This window comes from Drosophila biarmipes, chromosome 2L, assembly GCF_025231255.1.
Source record: "Drosophila biarmipes strain raj3 chromosome 2L, RU_DBia_V1.1, whole genome shotgun sequence".
Lineage (NCBI taxonomy): Eukaryota > Metazoa > Arthropoda > Insecta > Diptera > Drosophilidae > Drosophila > Drosophila biarmipes.
In genome coordinates this window covers 3,039,344-3,056,593 of record NC_066612.1, presented here as the reverse complement: position 1 = coordinate 3,056,593, position 17,250 = coordinate 3,039,344, and the positions used below count along the sequence as shown (strand labels likewise).

Below are 17,250 nucleotides of genomic sequence, written 5' to 3'. Positions count from 1 at the left end.
AAACGATAATTATTTTTCAAAATATACTTAATTAAAAATATAGATCAACAAAAATAACATTCATTATCTTAAATTCATTTGATTTTTTTCTACATTTACTAAAATGTTTTAAACAAATTATTTTATTATGGCTTTACCTGCACAGTAAAATTATTAAAAAGTGTTTATAAATTCAAATTGTCAACAAAATCTTAATGTTTAAGCTAGTCTTTTAAATTAATATCTTTTTGAACTACTCTTTTCACCTCAACAAAAAACTCAGCGGTAGCAACAGGAAAAACTCACTCACTCAATTGAGTGTGGTGAAGAGCCGCTAGCGAAACGCAGTGGAATCGGGCCGAGTTGAGAAGAATCGTAAATAGCCGACGAAAAGCGGTGAGCACACCGCCTCCCCTTCCAACACAAAAACCACTCACACACACTCGCACTCACCATGGCAACAACAACAAAGCGCCCAAAGAACTGTCAACAGCCAAAAACAAAATGACGAATTTATGAACTCCACCCCTGCCGGCAGAGCGAAAGAGATGGCAGCACAAGAAAAGCGCTCAAAATGGACCAACAGCTAGTTGTCTCGCTCCAGCACACGACCGGCACTGTTTTGAGTGAAAAATTGGAAAATGGAAATGAGTTATGCCCGCGACGCTGGCGTCGCTGCAAGCAGCATGGGAATGCGCTGCTCGTACGGCCATCTCGCTCGCACTAGCCTAATTGAAAACCTTTTTTTTTGCTCCATACGTTTTGCGGTTTCAATTGCGGCTTGGCCTACGTCACGTAACGAAAGTTTTGGGCCATGTTCTCTGGAAATGGGCTCGTTACGTTCCCTTACGCTGCGTTACGTGGTGTTGAAAACCTTTCGCCGTAAGACACATCAGCTGTTGTTGTTTCTGTTTTGGGGGTCAGTCGACGTCGCAGTCGGCGTCGCTGCCGGCGTCCTCGTATTTGTTGTTGATTTTTGCGTTGCGTTTTTTGTTGCTTTTATTGCTGTTGTTTTTGTTGCTGTTGCTGTTGTTTTTGGCTTTGGCTTTGGCGCTTTTGGCGTTTACATGGCGAAAAGCGAATTGGGATTCATTCAATGGTCAGCTGCGTGACTGTGCAGCAGCGACGGCGCTCCGGAATTTCCCGTTTCCACCTCGAGAGTACGCAAATTACGGAAAGCACGGAGAACCGGAGATCGCACAAACGGGCGTAAAGTCGTAAAGTCGTAAATTCGTAACGCTGAGATAGTGTTTCACAAAACCTTATAAAAAAAATACCAAACGTTGGCAAAATATATTACCCACAAACTTATGACTTTATTTGTTAATAAAAAAATAAAATTAAATTTTAAATTAAAAAAAATATTTTAAAAATAAACCTCAAAATTAAAAACCTTTTGAAAGTGCTTGTAAATCAGATCTTAAATTTCAAAAAATGTATCTTCAAGGGACTACTTAAATAATAATCCCTTTATTTTAAAACCATATTTGAACATTCTTAAAAAAGTGATACCTATGATACCATGAGAGAATGATGATTTGGAGAATATCCAAAAATCGACTAAGAAAGGAAAAATAGCGCTTGTTAATATATGTATTTAAGGCAAAAGTAACAAAATAAGGCAGCTGTTCTAAAGAAAACTTCAAAATGGGTAAAGAATTAAATTTATAAAACCACCCAAAGAGTAAATCCCACTTGAAAACAGGGATATAGGCCCCAAATTCTTGAAAAAATATACCAAAAAAAAAATTGGAAAAATCCCTGGAGTCGTAGCACCCATAAGTTGCAGCCCGAAAATGCTTTTGAGCAACCAGCCGGCGAACACGAAACCGCAGCAAACGCCTTCGCCGTCGCAAACGCAGAACTTCAAGTCGAAGTTGCAGCAGCAAATCGCCTCGGCAGCGGCCGTGGCAGCGGCGAACATCGCCAACGGCAGCGGTCTTCACCACCAGCACCACCATCACCATCCGCTGAGCAACCATCATAACCACAACCACAATCAGCACAACATTTCCTTCGCCACGGATTTCTCAATTGCGGCGATTATGGCGCGCGGCGGAAACGCCCCGAGCAGCCGGGAACCTTCGGAGCGGAGTCTGAGTGAGTAGAGTAAAGTAAGCAAGTCAAGACCCCACATCCCAAACCTAACACAGACCAATGTATCTTAATTGGCAATCCATTAAATCGCTCGATTTCAGGATGGATTCATCATTAGTTTCATATTCTATCATAAATCCATATATCACAAAATATATCTTCAGTATATGATAGAACTCATGGGTATAACCCCAAATCTTATAAAATACCTATACCGAATATGGTAAAATTAATCTATATGTAATGTAAATCCATTTCTCACAAAATATTGATTAAGTGCATATATGATTGATATCATGGTAGAGAATAATATATTTTGAGCTATGGCAAAGAATATTGTATTATCACAAAAAATTATTCAGTATATGGTGAATCTCATGGAAATAAATACTATAACATAAACCTATACCTTGAAAAATACCAACAAAAGAAAAGTACCGAATTTCCATTACCCTCTACCTGATAATAAATAAATAATATACCTTGAAAAAAAAGATAGAAGCACTTAAATCGTATCTTTCAAATGGTATTATTGTTATATTATATTATTGCAGTAAAAGATATTTCTAATTTCAGTAGAGACTCCGAAATATAAACTGTTTGCAATAAGTATTTCTCTTTTAATCTCATTAATCAATAAGATATTCAAGAATATCAAAATAAACACAGATGGATAAAATGGCTTTTAATATCAACGAATATCTTTGAGCCTCTAGATTCATTCATAAATTCCTCGTTTGATTTGAACCCTACCCTCACCTACAAACAAGTTTCACTTTATTATTCTTCTGATTGAGTGTAATAAATTGGCTGGCCAAAGGTTGAAAAGAATATAATTTAGCATATCAGACATGTTGAGGTTGATCCCAAGTTACGGGTTCTGTCTGGTGTCTACTTAACTATAAAGTTTTACGATCTAATCGGGCACGAGCAGCGTGTCGTTGATAAAGTCTTGAATTCGAGAAGGATTAAAATATGAAAGGTTGCTAAATGTTAGGAAATAAAGAAGGCGTGGAAAAGGGCACATAATCAACCTGATGTTTTATTTATAACAAAATCACACTGATATGAATTCATAGAAGGTACAGAAAATGGAATTAGAAAGTTTGCAAAGGAAACCAAAATGATCTTGAACTATAATTCTGTTTAAATGCAAAATAAAACCAAAGATATAGGAGCCGTTGCCAAGAAAATTTTATTTACAGTTGATAAGCTTCAAGTAGTCGAGAATTAATGAAAGACAAAACAAGAGAATTAGGTTAGTGGGCAAAGAAAACACAAAATGAATCAATATTTCCCTTGATATAATTTATTTTTCAGAGTCTGTAATGATTGGACGGTGCAATCGATTAGTAATATTCTGCCCCTACCATTTCTTATTCGCCCCTTTGAAAAAATGTGTCGCAGCTGCATTATATTTCTATATTTTCCGCCTTTTTTGCCGCCTTTTTTCTGCCACATAAATTATATATTGATGACAATGCAACGTTGATGACTCGATAATTGCAGCAAATGCGCGGCAATAAAATAATCAAAGCCTATTTGAATGCGCGGCGGTGGGGGAAACGGAAAACGTACATGACAAGCGCACACAGAGATATATAATCGAATAAATATGTGCAGTCTGAATGCAAAACTATTTAGATGCCATAATTGGGCAGAGACAGAAGCGCCAACAGATGCATTCACTAGTGTGAAAAGCCCCCTTTACAGGCCGCCCCTTTTGCAATTGGCAATTGACATTGGCAGTGCCAAGCGCACACAAGTGCGCGGGAAATTAACATATGGAATTGCATTTTGAGCAAATAATTGAATTTTTGGCGTTATCTGCGAAATGCATCTGGGGGCCAACTGGATTCGCGCTGCGACTCGTCATCGACAACGTGCAACATGTTGCAGCCCAGCAGCAACTCCCACATTAACGAGCCACTTTGATGTCTCTCTTTTCTAAATGCACTGCGGAAATAGAGGGATTTCAGTTAATATAAATACTTAATAAACTATATACTTAAATTTTTAAAAATACGGATTCATATATTATATCTGTAAAACCGAAAACAGTATGGTCCCCAAGAAATCAATTTAAAATTCAGGACGAATCCTTCTTTATTAAAAGTATATATACACCTTTCCAAGTTCAAGTTTTTCTTTATATCCACGGTTACTTATTTCCATCCCACATTCTTTTCTCAACGTGTAGGTCCCGCATCCGTGGAGCGCTATTCAGGCCAGGATGTGGACGATGATGTTGATGTTGACGTTGATGTGGTGGACTGCAGTGACTCGGAAATGCCGGCGGCAACTGCAGCAGCAAATGCAACAGCCACAGCGACAGCAGCGGCTGCAGCGGCAGCATTGCAGGCGCAACAACAGGCGCGTCAGGCATTGCGTGTTGCACAGCAACAGCAGCAACAACAAAGGCAGCAGACACATCACCACGCAACGGCAAACAAGCAACAACGCCAACATCACAATCAACACAGCAGCAACAGCAACGGCAACAACAGCAGCAGCAACAACTGCAACAGCAACATCAGCCACTCAGGCAACACCAGCAACACCAACAGCAACAGCAAGTCAAGCAGCCATCGAGGGCGTTCTGCTGCCGCAGTTGGAGCCGCTGCCACGCCCTCGCCACCACCGCCCCCGCCCTCGCAAAGTCCCGAGGAACTCGAACGCCTGTCGCCAGAGGAATCACCAGCCCAGGTAAGGATACACCGAGAAATGTGATCCTACTAACAGGAACAATCCAAAAGATACATGAATTTATTAGGCAAATCGAAGTTTTTCGCATAATAATTAAATTTATATGTTTTTTTTTGAAATATTTGTCAAGTTTTTATGTAAAATGAACTAAAATACCTGGTCAAAAGCAACATCTTTAAAACACTTTTTTTTAAATTTATAAAAATATTATTAAAGAGCTAACGTCAAATTAAGCAACTAATTATTGCAATTTATTTATAGGAAATAGTTTATAAAACTTTGTATTTAATATTCAATTTTTTTCAATTGGATATAAAAATAATAACATCGCAATGAGGTATTCACTTTATTTATTAGAATTTTCATATTAAACTTTGTTTATATAGATATTTATTTCTGTGTGTACCTCCGTAACAAAGTGTGCATTAAGAAAACGCATCTCCTCGAGCGTCCTATTAAAATCCCCTCTTAATTCGCCCCCTCCCTCTTTTCTTCCCCCTCCGATGGCCACGCCCCCAGCAGCCCACGCCCAAGATAGTGGGCTCGTGCAACTGCGACGATCTCACGCCCGTGCAGTGCCACCTGGAGACCAAGGAGCTGTGGGATAAGTTCCATGAATTGGGCACTGAAATGATCATTACCAAATCGGGCAGGTGAGTGCGATGGCGGCAACATGAATGCATAAATTAGGGGATTACGCCTAAGTGAGTGGGCCGGAAAAGGCCGTGAATGGTTTTGGGTAGAGATGAAAGCGGGGATACATCATAATAAGCTGTGTTCATAGGCTACATCAAATATTAACATAATATTACATACTCATAATCAAATAATCTAGTAAAAATAAAGAGTATTTTAGGATTTACAGCGAAATCACCCGATTATAACCCCCAAGTACTAAAACCCCTATAAGAAAACCATCCAAAATCCAATAATTTCTTCCTCACTGCCAGCCTTATATACCTAACGACTCTTTTAAAATCCCCCCTAAACTTCCAGCTACCAATAAAGTCCAACATTAGCCAGCAATTTGAAAACTTCACTTATCGACATATCCACTCATTGAAAGAAATTTCCCGATAATCAATCACATTTCGTTGGAGGCCCCCAACATGCATTTTATTTCATTAAACATTCGTTGGAATTCAATTTGCCGGCGGTGCAGGAGGGGCGTGAGCGGGGGGAGTGGCACGGGGCAGTCCGGGTCATAACCATAATGCCGCCCCCGGCAATCGGCCACCAATCAAGCCCACGAAAAGTCCTCCAACGAAACACAATCAATAAAAACTTTAATGCGCCTTTCACCCGTGGAAAGCCAAACTCGCAACTCCCAAGCCATAAGCCGTCGGCCACGCCCCTTGTACGCCCCTCCGTCTTAACTGGAAAATATCAACAACTTTTCGGTTATTTCCTCATTTACATCAACAATTTTGATTGACAAGGCATCGAAATAATTTGCGTCGATTTTCGATTAGCAGAAATAAGGAAAGTCTACCATTTCGTCAGCTGTTTTGGCTCGAAAAAGATGGGTTATAATACCTAAAGGACCCAAGCACGCAGACCCACACACAAAAATGCCGGGGTTAAACGACTTTTCATTCGCAACTCAACAAAAGTTGAAGGAATTATTGCTCGACGATTCGGTTCTCGAGCGAATGTTTTCGGGGGGTTCTACAGGGGGTTTTGAAATGCGCATAAAAACGAAACATGAAACATACGAGTTTTGGGGCAAAGAACTCTTGCTTTTCGTATTCCCATTTTTCGACCTCTCCGTTCTCTCTCCCAAAAACATGCGAAATGCGCATTAGTCGCTAGGTGGTAGTTAGGATCTCCCTTCCTTTGTTTGTGGATATTTTTTGGGTTTTGCTTTCGATAGTACTGGGATTGATGGAATTTTGAAATTCTATGAAAAATTCTTTAAGATACAAGCACAATAAAAAAAAGAACTACAAATTCAAATATTTGTGGGTAAAATTAAGAATAAAATTTTTAAATAATTTTAATACAAGAAAATAAGAGTAATTTGATACTTAATTTTGTCAAAATAATCTATTCCAAATTTAAAATATCATTTTCAAATCTGTGTGTTATAATTATTTTAAATAATACCTCTTATTATTAAGCAAAAAAATTATTTTAGTTCCTTGTATTAATGAGTTTTGAGTAGAATGAATAAAATTTAATAAGTATCTTATAGTCGACTATTAATATTTGTTATAGTTTTGCCACTATTTTTTTCCTTTCCGCTTGGCGCCTTTTGTTTCTTTGGCTTAGTGCTTGTAAATGTAATGAGTATCCTATAGTCGACTACCAAACCCCCATGGAGTGTTAATATTTTTCATATTCTTGCCACTGTGTCCTACCTTTTTGCTTGGCAACTTTTGTTTGTTTGGCTTTATGGTTGCTTAACCCTTTGGTGCCGTCAACAGGCGGCTCTGCGCCCCCTCCCCCTCGCATTTACGACACATTAACAAATTTTCTCCTTTAGTGGCCCCGCATTTTGGGACCCCCATCCCGAGATCCCCAGCAAGTATAAATTGCATTGTAATAGCTGCCGATTGTCGCGCTAACAACGCATTTGCATGTCCTTGGGCTTTCGGGACATTTGGTCCTGTGGCTTCGTGTTTTTGCGTTTCTGTTTATGTTTTTTGGTTTTTGCTTTCGGGCCCTGTAATTAGTCAAAGGATACCGATGAGCGGCCAACACTTATTTACATTTGTGCGGGTTTGACTGACGCATTCGCATGCAGCACAAGCGGAAGCCCAAACAGAAGCAGAATAATTCCCATTCCGAGCGATATCCATCTGTGTCAGCACATCGTTTGCCAGCTAAACATGTCCACGAAGGGGCGGGACAGGTGGGCCGGTGGGCGTGGCAGTGCGGGACTTTTTTATGTGAATGATACATTTTAAATTGCGAAATATACGACTGGGGCCTAGCTTTCGGAGGCGACGCGATGGCATGACTCGCTGCACTCTGTCATGGGGAATACGGTTTGGCAATGGGGAAAAACTGAAACAGGTACTTTCAAATACAGGGAATTAGAGATAAGAATAAATAATTGGAGAAATTATAGTTAGAGGCAAACAGCTTCTCTTTAAAATCAATATTTTCAAAGTGTTTAAAAACTTAAAAAAAATAAAAGATTTAGGAGTAGAATTTGAACTAACTTTCATTAATCAATTAAATTTTAATAGGGTTTTGAAACATATATTTCCCTTTTTTTTAATTCCCCAATACTAAAACATGTAATAAATAGGCAGTTTACAATTTATAACATTAGTTTTCATTCAATTTATAAGTGCTTTATGTAGGCGCATATAGTCTAGTCTAATATGTAATACTTTCTAACATGATTTAAATAACATTTAAATAAACTATGCAATTTTAAATTTTATTAAATTCTGTTCTCTAACTTCATTCAAAATAAATATAGAACACAACGTTTTTAAATCACTAAGCAGATACTTAGTTTTACTATTCGATTTATTTACCTGTTCAGATATATGTGTAGGTTTTATTTATACAAAAATAGTTTTAATATAATTTTAGAGCACTCAACATTCCGGATATATCTGGCTAATCGAAAAAGTATTCTTCCCATATTATCCAGCAATGTTTCCCCTTTCTACCCATTTAAAATGCCATTCTCCTCGGCAGCTGTGAAAATGTTGCCTCCACATGCAAATGCGCATGCGCGGCGCTCATCAGAAGGAAACCGTGAAAAGCGGCAAGAACGGCCACAAGCTGCCAACACATTGGAAACGGAGAAAAAACTGGGAGACTTTTCCGATGATTTACAGCCAGAAGGCAGAACAAAAGGAGTCAGAGTCAGAGTTAGATTTTTTACCTGTTACGTGGTCAGGTTGGGATGGCTTTCTTTGTGCTCATGCGGTTGTTGAAATAAAATATCACGTGGTTTGCGATTTTGTCACGCTGTCAGCGGTTTTGAGGTTGGCATTTTCCGAAAGACAAAGGCGGTGGGAAATGCAGGCAGTTCTCCAGGCGGGCTAATTGTTTGTTGACCCACCGAAAATACCCGGAGTTTGTCAATATTTTGCGACAAACTCTTCACGCATATTAGCCGAGTTCTCTGCGCCGCCGCAGGACGTTTGAGGACAGTAGCCTGGCCTCGGAGGATGCGTTGCAATTGCAATTTCCATGGTCTAACCCCTTGCAGGCCAAGATACACATTTTTCTCCCTGCCATTTATTTTATTTTTCCCGAACATTTTCCACAACTTCATTAATATTTCTGGGCAGCTGAAATGGTCGGCAGATATCGAGACAAGTTAATCCCTATTCATGGGAAAGGTGCAGGTTCTGAGTTATGAATTAATCAACTAATAAAAGATACTGGACTGGGGGAGTGTTGTCAGCCGGCGATAAGATCAGAGTTATGGCCTTCTTGTCATTTTCGAGGGTTGCTTTTTTAGTTTCGCTTTGTTCGCCTACTCGCTGCGCTAATTTGCATTTTATTAATTTAGACCTTGGAGCTTAATTTGCTGTAACAAAGGTGTTGATAATGAATTGCCATTGCTGCTTATACACCATATACGTACGAGTATATGCAGAGGAACGCTAATTGAAAGCCGAGCCACCCCATGGCAAATGGTGTGTAAACTTCATAATTGTAACCTTTGGCACCTAAGCCCGGGCCGCGCTCCGAAAAACTGAGTAAAAGCCATTTCCCTAATTTTCCCATAAACAAATACATAAAATCCACACTTAGAAGCTCGGCCAGCGGGCGAACTAGCTGGGGAGAACTGGGAGAACCCCCCACGAACCCACGAAATGTCCAGTTTGGCAGGGGAGTGGCTCTGGCTTTGCTCTAGCTGCCCTCGGGCGGCTCTTCAACTCGTAAAATGTATGTAAATGCTGGAATATGATTTACGACATTTCCGCCCAGCAGCAAAAACACCACAAAATAAAAAACATGGAAAGGCGGGGGCGGCATTGGATATGGACCATCAAAACTGGGCGTGGCGTTGCTCGGCTTTCACACATTTATGGTTCGCATTAGCAGGTCGGTCGAGCCATCAGAAAAGTGTTAACATTTCGTTCCATACTGGGAAAAATCAGACCTTAATATTAGAGCAATTTGCAGAAACTGATAACGATATGTTAGAAAAACTGATTTATTAAAAAAAAATTCATTAAAATTGTATACAATAGTAATTTAATAAAGTTGTTTAAATATTTATAAAATATTTCTCAAAAAAAATCTATTTACTACATCTACATCTGCCAAATATCTAGACTTGTTTAGTATGAAAAGTATATTACAGTTTTCATATTGAATACTTTTAACACTTTCTTAAAATAAATATCAGGAAAGAGTTTACTTCGATTTACTTCGATGGGAAAGCATTATAGAAAGAGAGCATTTTTGTAAATTAAGCTAAGTACAATATTTTTTTCACTGCATTATTTGTGGCATGAGCTTCTTATAGATATATAATTTCACTTCCTTTGGAGGGTTAAAAACAAAATGGGAGCTTCCGGTTAGGCGGCTTCCGTTCTTGAGTTTTGGCGGTCAGGCTCGAGTGAAGTCAGTCGGCTAGTGGGCAGTTGGTAGTTGGGTGGCTTTGAGGCTTTCGAGGGTCCGTGCAGATATGGAGATAAGCGGAACACGTTAAGTGCCGCTACAATGGTGCTAATTGTGGCATGCAACTGCGAGTGCAGCTGAAACCAACAGCTTACAGCACAAATCACAATTACAGGCTGTGATTTGGATTCGTTTTGGCCTGGTAACTGCGCTAAATGCGCGGCCACAACGGTTAGTCGGTGGCTAAAACACTCGTGGTGACACTGGACCCGCCCACCGCAGTAATGGGCTGTAAACACAGCTCGAACAAACAAGGGTTTTCAGTGGCAGAGTGGTGAAAATGCGGCTAGAAGGAAAATCTTCAATTAGACCTACTTAGACAGGTACAAATTGTACTTGCGTGCTCGACAGGGAAAGTCCTTTCTTCATTCGAAATGATCAAGTTAACACTTTATAATAAGTTGAAATACCAAGTGCTTTCATTACTGTTCATTAAATTCACTTGGTTGTATAGGAAAAGTACTCAAACTTCATATCTAAAATTAATCCTTTTATATGTTATTCAATAAACCCAAAAATACCCTTTGACAGTACCACTTTGCTTAACAAATGTTGCACAATTAGCCCACCAAAGCCACTGAAAGCAAATCAATTATAATTATCCAGCCCTGAATTTCTGGTTCACTAAAACACAACATAGTAGGCATTCACTCCGCAAGACAAATGACAAAAAACTGGGCTGGGTCATTAGCGTCATTTACACTTACCTGCGACCGCAAACACGGTTTTCCGGGGGTGGTGGGTGGCCAGCCAGTGGGTGGTGGCGGTACACACCCCTTTGCCGCCCACTCACTGGCCTGAGCGTCCTGCGTTCAGGACGACGAAATCGCTTGCGGAAATGTGTCAAAAACGTGCTAAAAGTCATAAAATTAAATATGCGTCTTATTTACATACCTTGCTGGCTCGCCACCTACTTTTCCTGTGTTTTTCCTTGTCGCAACACAATGGCGGGCAATAAAAAAAATAGTTCACAATTTTCTTGTGTTTTGTGTGCGTTTCCAGGAGTTCACTAACATTTTCCGATTAGCTTTATGCACTGGGAACAAAGTTGGGTTATTTGTATATTTTTCAAAAATATTTATTTTACTTTCAGTTGATTCTGTAATATATTTTCTTTTGATTTTTCCCCATTTCAGACGCATGTTTCCCACCGTTCGCGTGAGTTTCTCGGGTCCCTTGAGGCAAATCCAACCGGCGGACCGATACGCCGTGCTTTTGGATGTCGTACCGCTGGACTCGCGGCGATACCGATACGCCTACCACCGCAGCTCGTGGCTGGTGGCCGGAAAAGCCGACCCACCACCCCCCGCCCGAATTTACGCCCATCCGGACTGCCCCCTGAGTCCGGAGGCACTGCGAAAGCAGGTGGTCTCCTTCGAGAAGGTGAAGTTGACAAACAACGAGATGGACAAGAGCGGACAGGTGAGTCGAGGCGCTGGAATTTGAGATATTTTACAAAAAGGAAACAGGAAAAAGGAGAAATTAATAGGGATACAATTTAAACATCCTTTTTGAAATTATCTGGAAATATTTATAATTGTAACTAGCAACGAATTTTCATACCGAACTTCGGTTTATTTCTTAAGCCGCCACATCCTTTCAGCCTTTTATGGCCCGAACTTCAGTCATCCCATCACTCAGTTATGAATAATTTAGGCCCAGAGACAAACACATAAGCCGGCGGGCGTCTTGGCATTGTCTTCCGAATCGGCGGGGTCACAAGGGGTCAGCCAGGGCTGGCAACAACATATGCAAATGGCATTGCGCGCGCACAAAAATGAATGAGAATTGTTGGCAATTTGGTGGCAAGACCCTGTTCACATATGTATTTCCGGGATTTTCGAGCCTGCTACCGTTTTTATCACGGCCATAAAGGCTGGGGCGAAGTGTAAAAAGACGCTGCGAGGACAGTCAAAACAAACGCCGACTACTTTTTTACGGACGTACATTTTTTATAAGCAGCATTCGAGTGCACAGCAAACAATTCGCATTCAGGGAATTTTCCTTCTTTTCCGAACCCCCTCCACAGGTCGTGCTGAACTCAATGCACCGCTACCAGCCCAGGATCCACTTGGTGCGTCTGAGCCACGGCCAGAGCATCCCCGGCAACCCCAAGGAGCTGCAGGATATGGACCATAAAACCTTCGTTTTCCCGGAGACCGTGTTCACGGCCGTGACGGCCTATCAGAATCAATTGATTACGAAACTGAAAATCGATTCGAATCCGTTTGCGAAGGGATTTCGCGATTCGTCGCGTCTCAGCGACTTTGATAGGTGAGTTTCCCCCCGTTCCTCAGATACCTCTGGTAGTTGCCCCCGTTTCGCATTTTATGGGGTCGTGTCTGATTTATGGCCTAATTTACGATGGCCTGTTGGGCCGTAAAGCCGACACAGTAGCCCAACTTGCCGCTGATTAGCGAAAATGTGTGAAAGTGCCACTCGGCGAGGCGACTCCTGCAGGTTCTCCAATCCTCAATTAGCATGCAACGTGCAGCACCGGCGATCAATCGGATCGAACCTATATGATTATATGGCCCAGTCGGTGTGTGATTTGGATACACATAGTAGTTTACAATCTTAAAGGGAGAGCCAGTCAAGTCGGAGCTATATTTGCTTAAGGAATTCAGGGAATAAAATCTGCTCTAAGTGTGAAACATTTTAAAGGAATTTTATCAAGTCAAAAGATTAAAGATTTTATGTGGATGTAGATTTAGGTAGATATTTATTGGGTTTTTTTGGGATATTAAAGCACAAATACCATGAGAGTTTTATTTGCTTTTTAAGAAGTTAGTTTTTTGAAGACAATAAATCTTACAGATTATATTAGCACACATAAAATGTTAAGAAGTCTATCAAGACCCTTTTAAAGGTCAGTTCAAAATTAAATACGCGTTTTGGAATAATAATGGAATAATATTTCTGCAATGTTAAATTATTTGAAAATGTTTAACAAATAGAAAATATTATATATTAGTATCAATATATACAAAAAAATATAAATGTCAATATTGACATACCTTTTTGAGGTATTTAAAATATTAACCAACTGAGAGATACATGATTAGTGGAATTAAAAACGTATTTTTTCATCATTAGAATTTTAAAGAATCCAAAACTTGATTTTATTCAGTAAAACCGCTTGCAACATTTCCGCACAGCAGCAACATTCCGCCCTACTCCCGACAGGATCGGGCCAAAGTCAACATTTGGCCCAGCATTGGCGAGGCCTGCTGCCCTTTTTCCGACAGCGACTTCAAAGTGTTGCAAGGCGGCGACTATTAAGACGGCAAACGCTCCGCCGCCAGCAGCAACATGGGCACAGCAGCAGCAGCAACATCGCAGCAGCAGCACCAAGAGCAATGTTGCTGTTGTAGCCGGCACGGCGGCGGCTTAAGTGGCGTAAATTACAGATCGGCGCTTTTAACTTTGAAGCCGATTCGTACATGAAATGAAAACACGAAAATAATGAGTGAATGTGGCTCTTGTTGCTGTTGTGGCTGCGTGGCCGGTGTTGTTGTTCCTGTTGTTTAGTGTCGGCAATTGGCAGTTACTTTCGACGTAATTATGTTATTGCTCCGGCTGAAGTGGCGGCAGCAACAAGTTGCTCATCGGGTTCTGACAGTCCCAGCTCTCCTCTCCAAGTTCTCCAAGCTCGAACCTCCCCGAGTCGGAATGGGCATTCGAATTGGGATTGTCTGCAACTCGAACTTAATGGAGTGGCAATGGCTTTTGGAGACCCAGAGATGGTACTCTTTCGGCTGAAAGGCAGAACAAGATTACAACAATTTTTTAAAATACTAAATAAAATTAATTTAATTTATTTAGGAATTTCTGGTTTTAAGTAAATATTTTAAAATAAAATTTTAATAATGGAATGCAATATTTAATCAATAAGCTATGAAATATATTATTATATATATCTACTCAGGGCCTGCGATATAGTATTTTTTGGTTCACCCCATACGGAATTATCATCTTACCAACAAAACTATTTTATTTTTTAAATCACGGATAGATAGCTTTATATCTTTCTAAGAATAATATGTTCAACATCACTGTTTCTTATACTATTTTCCTGATATCATATTTTCTCATACCATATTTTCTTATACCAATATTTCCTATACCATTTTTCAGGGATCCCATGGACGCCTTCTTCTTCGACCAGCACATGCGCACGGCCCCTCTGCGGTTCTTCCCGGATCCGCTGATGTCCCAGCTGACTCCCCAGGAGGCGGACGCTGCCTCCCTGGCGCTGCTGGAGAAGGCCCGTCAGCACCTGCAGATGTTCGGGCGATCGCCGTACACGGAGATGTTGCTGCCGCACCTGTACCAGCGGTCGGCGGCACCGCCCCCGCCCCCACAGCCCCCCCACCTCAGCGCCTTTCAGCTGGGCATGTGGCAGCAGCAGTGGCCGCAGCTCACGGCCGGATTCCTGGCCAGTGCCAACCAGCAGGCGGCCTTGGCCTTGGCGGCGGCGGGCGCCAATCGCACGCCACCCCCTCCGATGGCGGCGGCGCCCCCCGCCCCGGCCACGCCCACCTCCTCGTGCGGATCGGCGTCTCCGGATCTGAGGGCACGGCCCCAGCTGAGCCACTATCCACAGCGGTTCAGTCCGTACCAGGTGCCGCAGCATCAGGCCTCGCCACCAGCCTCGAACAGGGCGGAAAGTCCTTAGGATACCACTGTTAACACAACCAACTAAAATATACTAAACTAAACCACCCAAAACACCACCCATTCCCCTCTTTGAACCACCCGAAAAATACTCTGATGTGGTCTTTAAATCTGAAAAAAAACAGAAAATCCTTTTAGAAGCATAATCAAAGAAAGAGTAAATTGTGCAATACATCAACATGTTACCAGCAAAAAATAATCAAGAATAAAAAGTTTTTAAAAAATGATTTTGAAAATATACTAAAAAGAAGTATATACTGCCGGGATAAAATATTATAAGTATTCTTCTTTGCGAGTTTTAAATGCAACTTATTTGTCAAGTGCATCTTAAATACATTTAAATAAATATATAGGAAATGTGCTGCAAACAATTGTAAATTCCAATTCATAATATTCTATAAGATTTAAAGACCACACCAGGGTATCAAAGAAATGTATGTGCAATGTTGTTGAACAAAAAAAGAATACCCTTTGTAAATAACCCCGAAATGTAGCTGCAACATCCAAAGAGGCATTCGGTGTTGCATGTGATGCTAAGCTAGAAGACCGTCTTAACCGGTTTCACTGTATTGTAATTGTCGTAGCATTATAACAGTATTAGTTAATTTAATTAGGCCTAGCAGTATGCAAACCCCACTTTCTGCTGTGTTTTTGTTGTCGTCCCCATGCGTTCCTAAAACTGCAATTATTGTGAGAATTCCACGCTGAATTAAATCCCCTAGACACTCCCCCAGCCCCAAAACTCAAATGCAAACCAATTACTATAAACACTTATTTAAATTATGTGCAAAACAGAGCGAGAAGGAGCGAAATTAATAAACAATTTATAACACAAGGCGCAAGGCTTTTATTTATATTTATTAAAGTCATATACTTGGTTTAGTGCCTCAGCGAACTGCAAACTGCCAGCATGCAATTGCAATGGCGGGACAATAAATGTTTTTGAAAATATGGCCAACGATTAATAACGTTAATTCCGCCGATGGGTGGGGTTGCAGGTTGCTAGTTGCAGGTTGCAGGTTGCTGCGGGGTAGCAACCTGCAACACGTGATGCGCAGTCGCGCATGGCCACTGACATTTGGGAACGGCAATGAAATATAATTTATAGAATTTTGTACTCTTTATGAAAGTCTAATTAATTACTAGTCCGTGTTTTAGAGCATGTTCGCTGCTCGGCTACGAGCTATAAAAGGGTTGCATGCCATCGACAATGGATGCAGTTGCACGCGACATGCGTCATCAATTTCTAATGATGTATGTCTGCCCCATGGACGTTTGTTATTAATTTGTGGGGGCTGCTCTTACACGGCCATTAACATTTCAAAGTGTTGTTTGTGGGAAAGGGTTCCACATCGCGACTTTATCTGCGGATAAATGGGTAGCGAACATTGTCGGAGTTGTTTACAAGGCGGACTTAAGTGGATTTTAATTTGCAAAGTGTCCCCAATGAAACTGGTTAAAAAATATACTATGGCTTGTCACGGTAGTGTAATGATATGAATTAAAATATTAAAGTATCAACTTACTAATATTTATTATTTTTATTTGCATTACCCAATGTTCTTCCTTAAACGACCCCCTTTTCATACTCAAATTTGACAACATACTTCCAAATCCCTCTGTCGCTCGTTTTTAATCACATGCCAAACACTCAATCATGTGAAACACATGGCTAAAGTATTTAATAACTTAATTTAGTGGCGCATAGGCCACGAGGCAAATATCCAAATGGGCCTCTAAAAAGAGGGTCAGAAAACCAGAGGCAGAGGTTGGCCGAGACGGGGCCGGGCCAACATTTAAATATGGCTTATATAAACTCAGAGCTAAGGCTTTTTACCTAACCGATAACTAACCAATAATTATACACTTGAAGCTTGCAATTAAAAAATCGTTTTTGACCAACGAACCAGCCAACTTTCCAAATGTCTTAATTTACTGAGAGTCGGTGGTTGAGTTCGGGAAAATTGTGAGAAAGTGTCATACTGTTATGAAAAATATATCAAGGTATTACCAACAATAATTATGAGGCTAACAAGGTTTGGCATTGCTTTTACATCCTGTAGTTTGGTTTCCCAAATATAAGGTATTTAAGATAATAATTAAAGTTGCACCCTTTGAATTTTTCATTTGCCACTCAGAACCCCCAACTTTTAGCCATTAAAATTGTGTTATCTGCTCTTACAAAGC

At 40.6% G+C, this 17,250-nt stretch overlaps 1 protein-coding gene across 2 annotated transcripts; it reads left to right on the top strand.

Moving 5' to 3' along the window:
- The first annotated feature begins 1,063 nt into the window (after window positions 1-1,063).
- On the top strand, window positions 1,064-15,892 carry LOC108029294 (T-box protein H15). 2 transcript variants are annotated; one of them, XM_050885096.1, is made up of 6 exons: window positions 1,064-2,079; window positions 4,277-4,782; window positions 5,305-5,435; window positions 11,523-11,808; window positions 12,416-12,660; window positions 14,524-15,892. In XM_050885096.1, the coding sequence occupies exons 1-6, from the start codon at window positions 1,776-1,778 to the stop codon at window positions 15,062-15,064; spliced, it is 2,013 nt and encodes a 670-aa protein (XP_050741053.1). In that variant the 5' UTR covers window positions 1,064-1,775; the 3' UTR covers window positions 15,065-15,892. The 2 variants fall into 2 exon arrangements, with proteins under 2 accessions (XP_050741053.1, XP_050741052.1); XM_050885095.1 differs by having other exon boundaries at window positions 5,302-5,435.
- The last annotated feature ends 1,358 nt before the right edge of the window (window positions 15,893-17,250 follow it).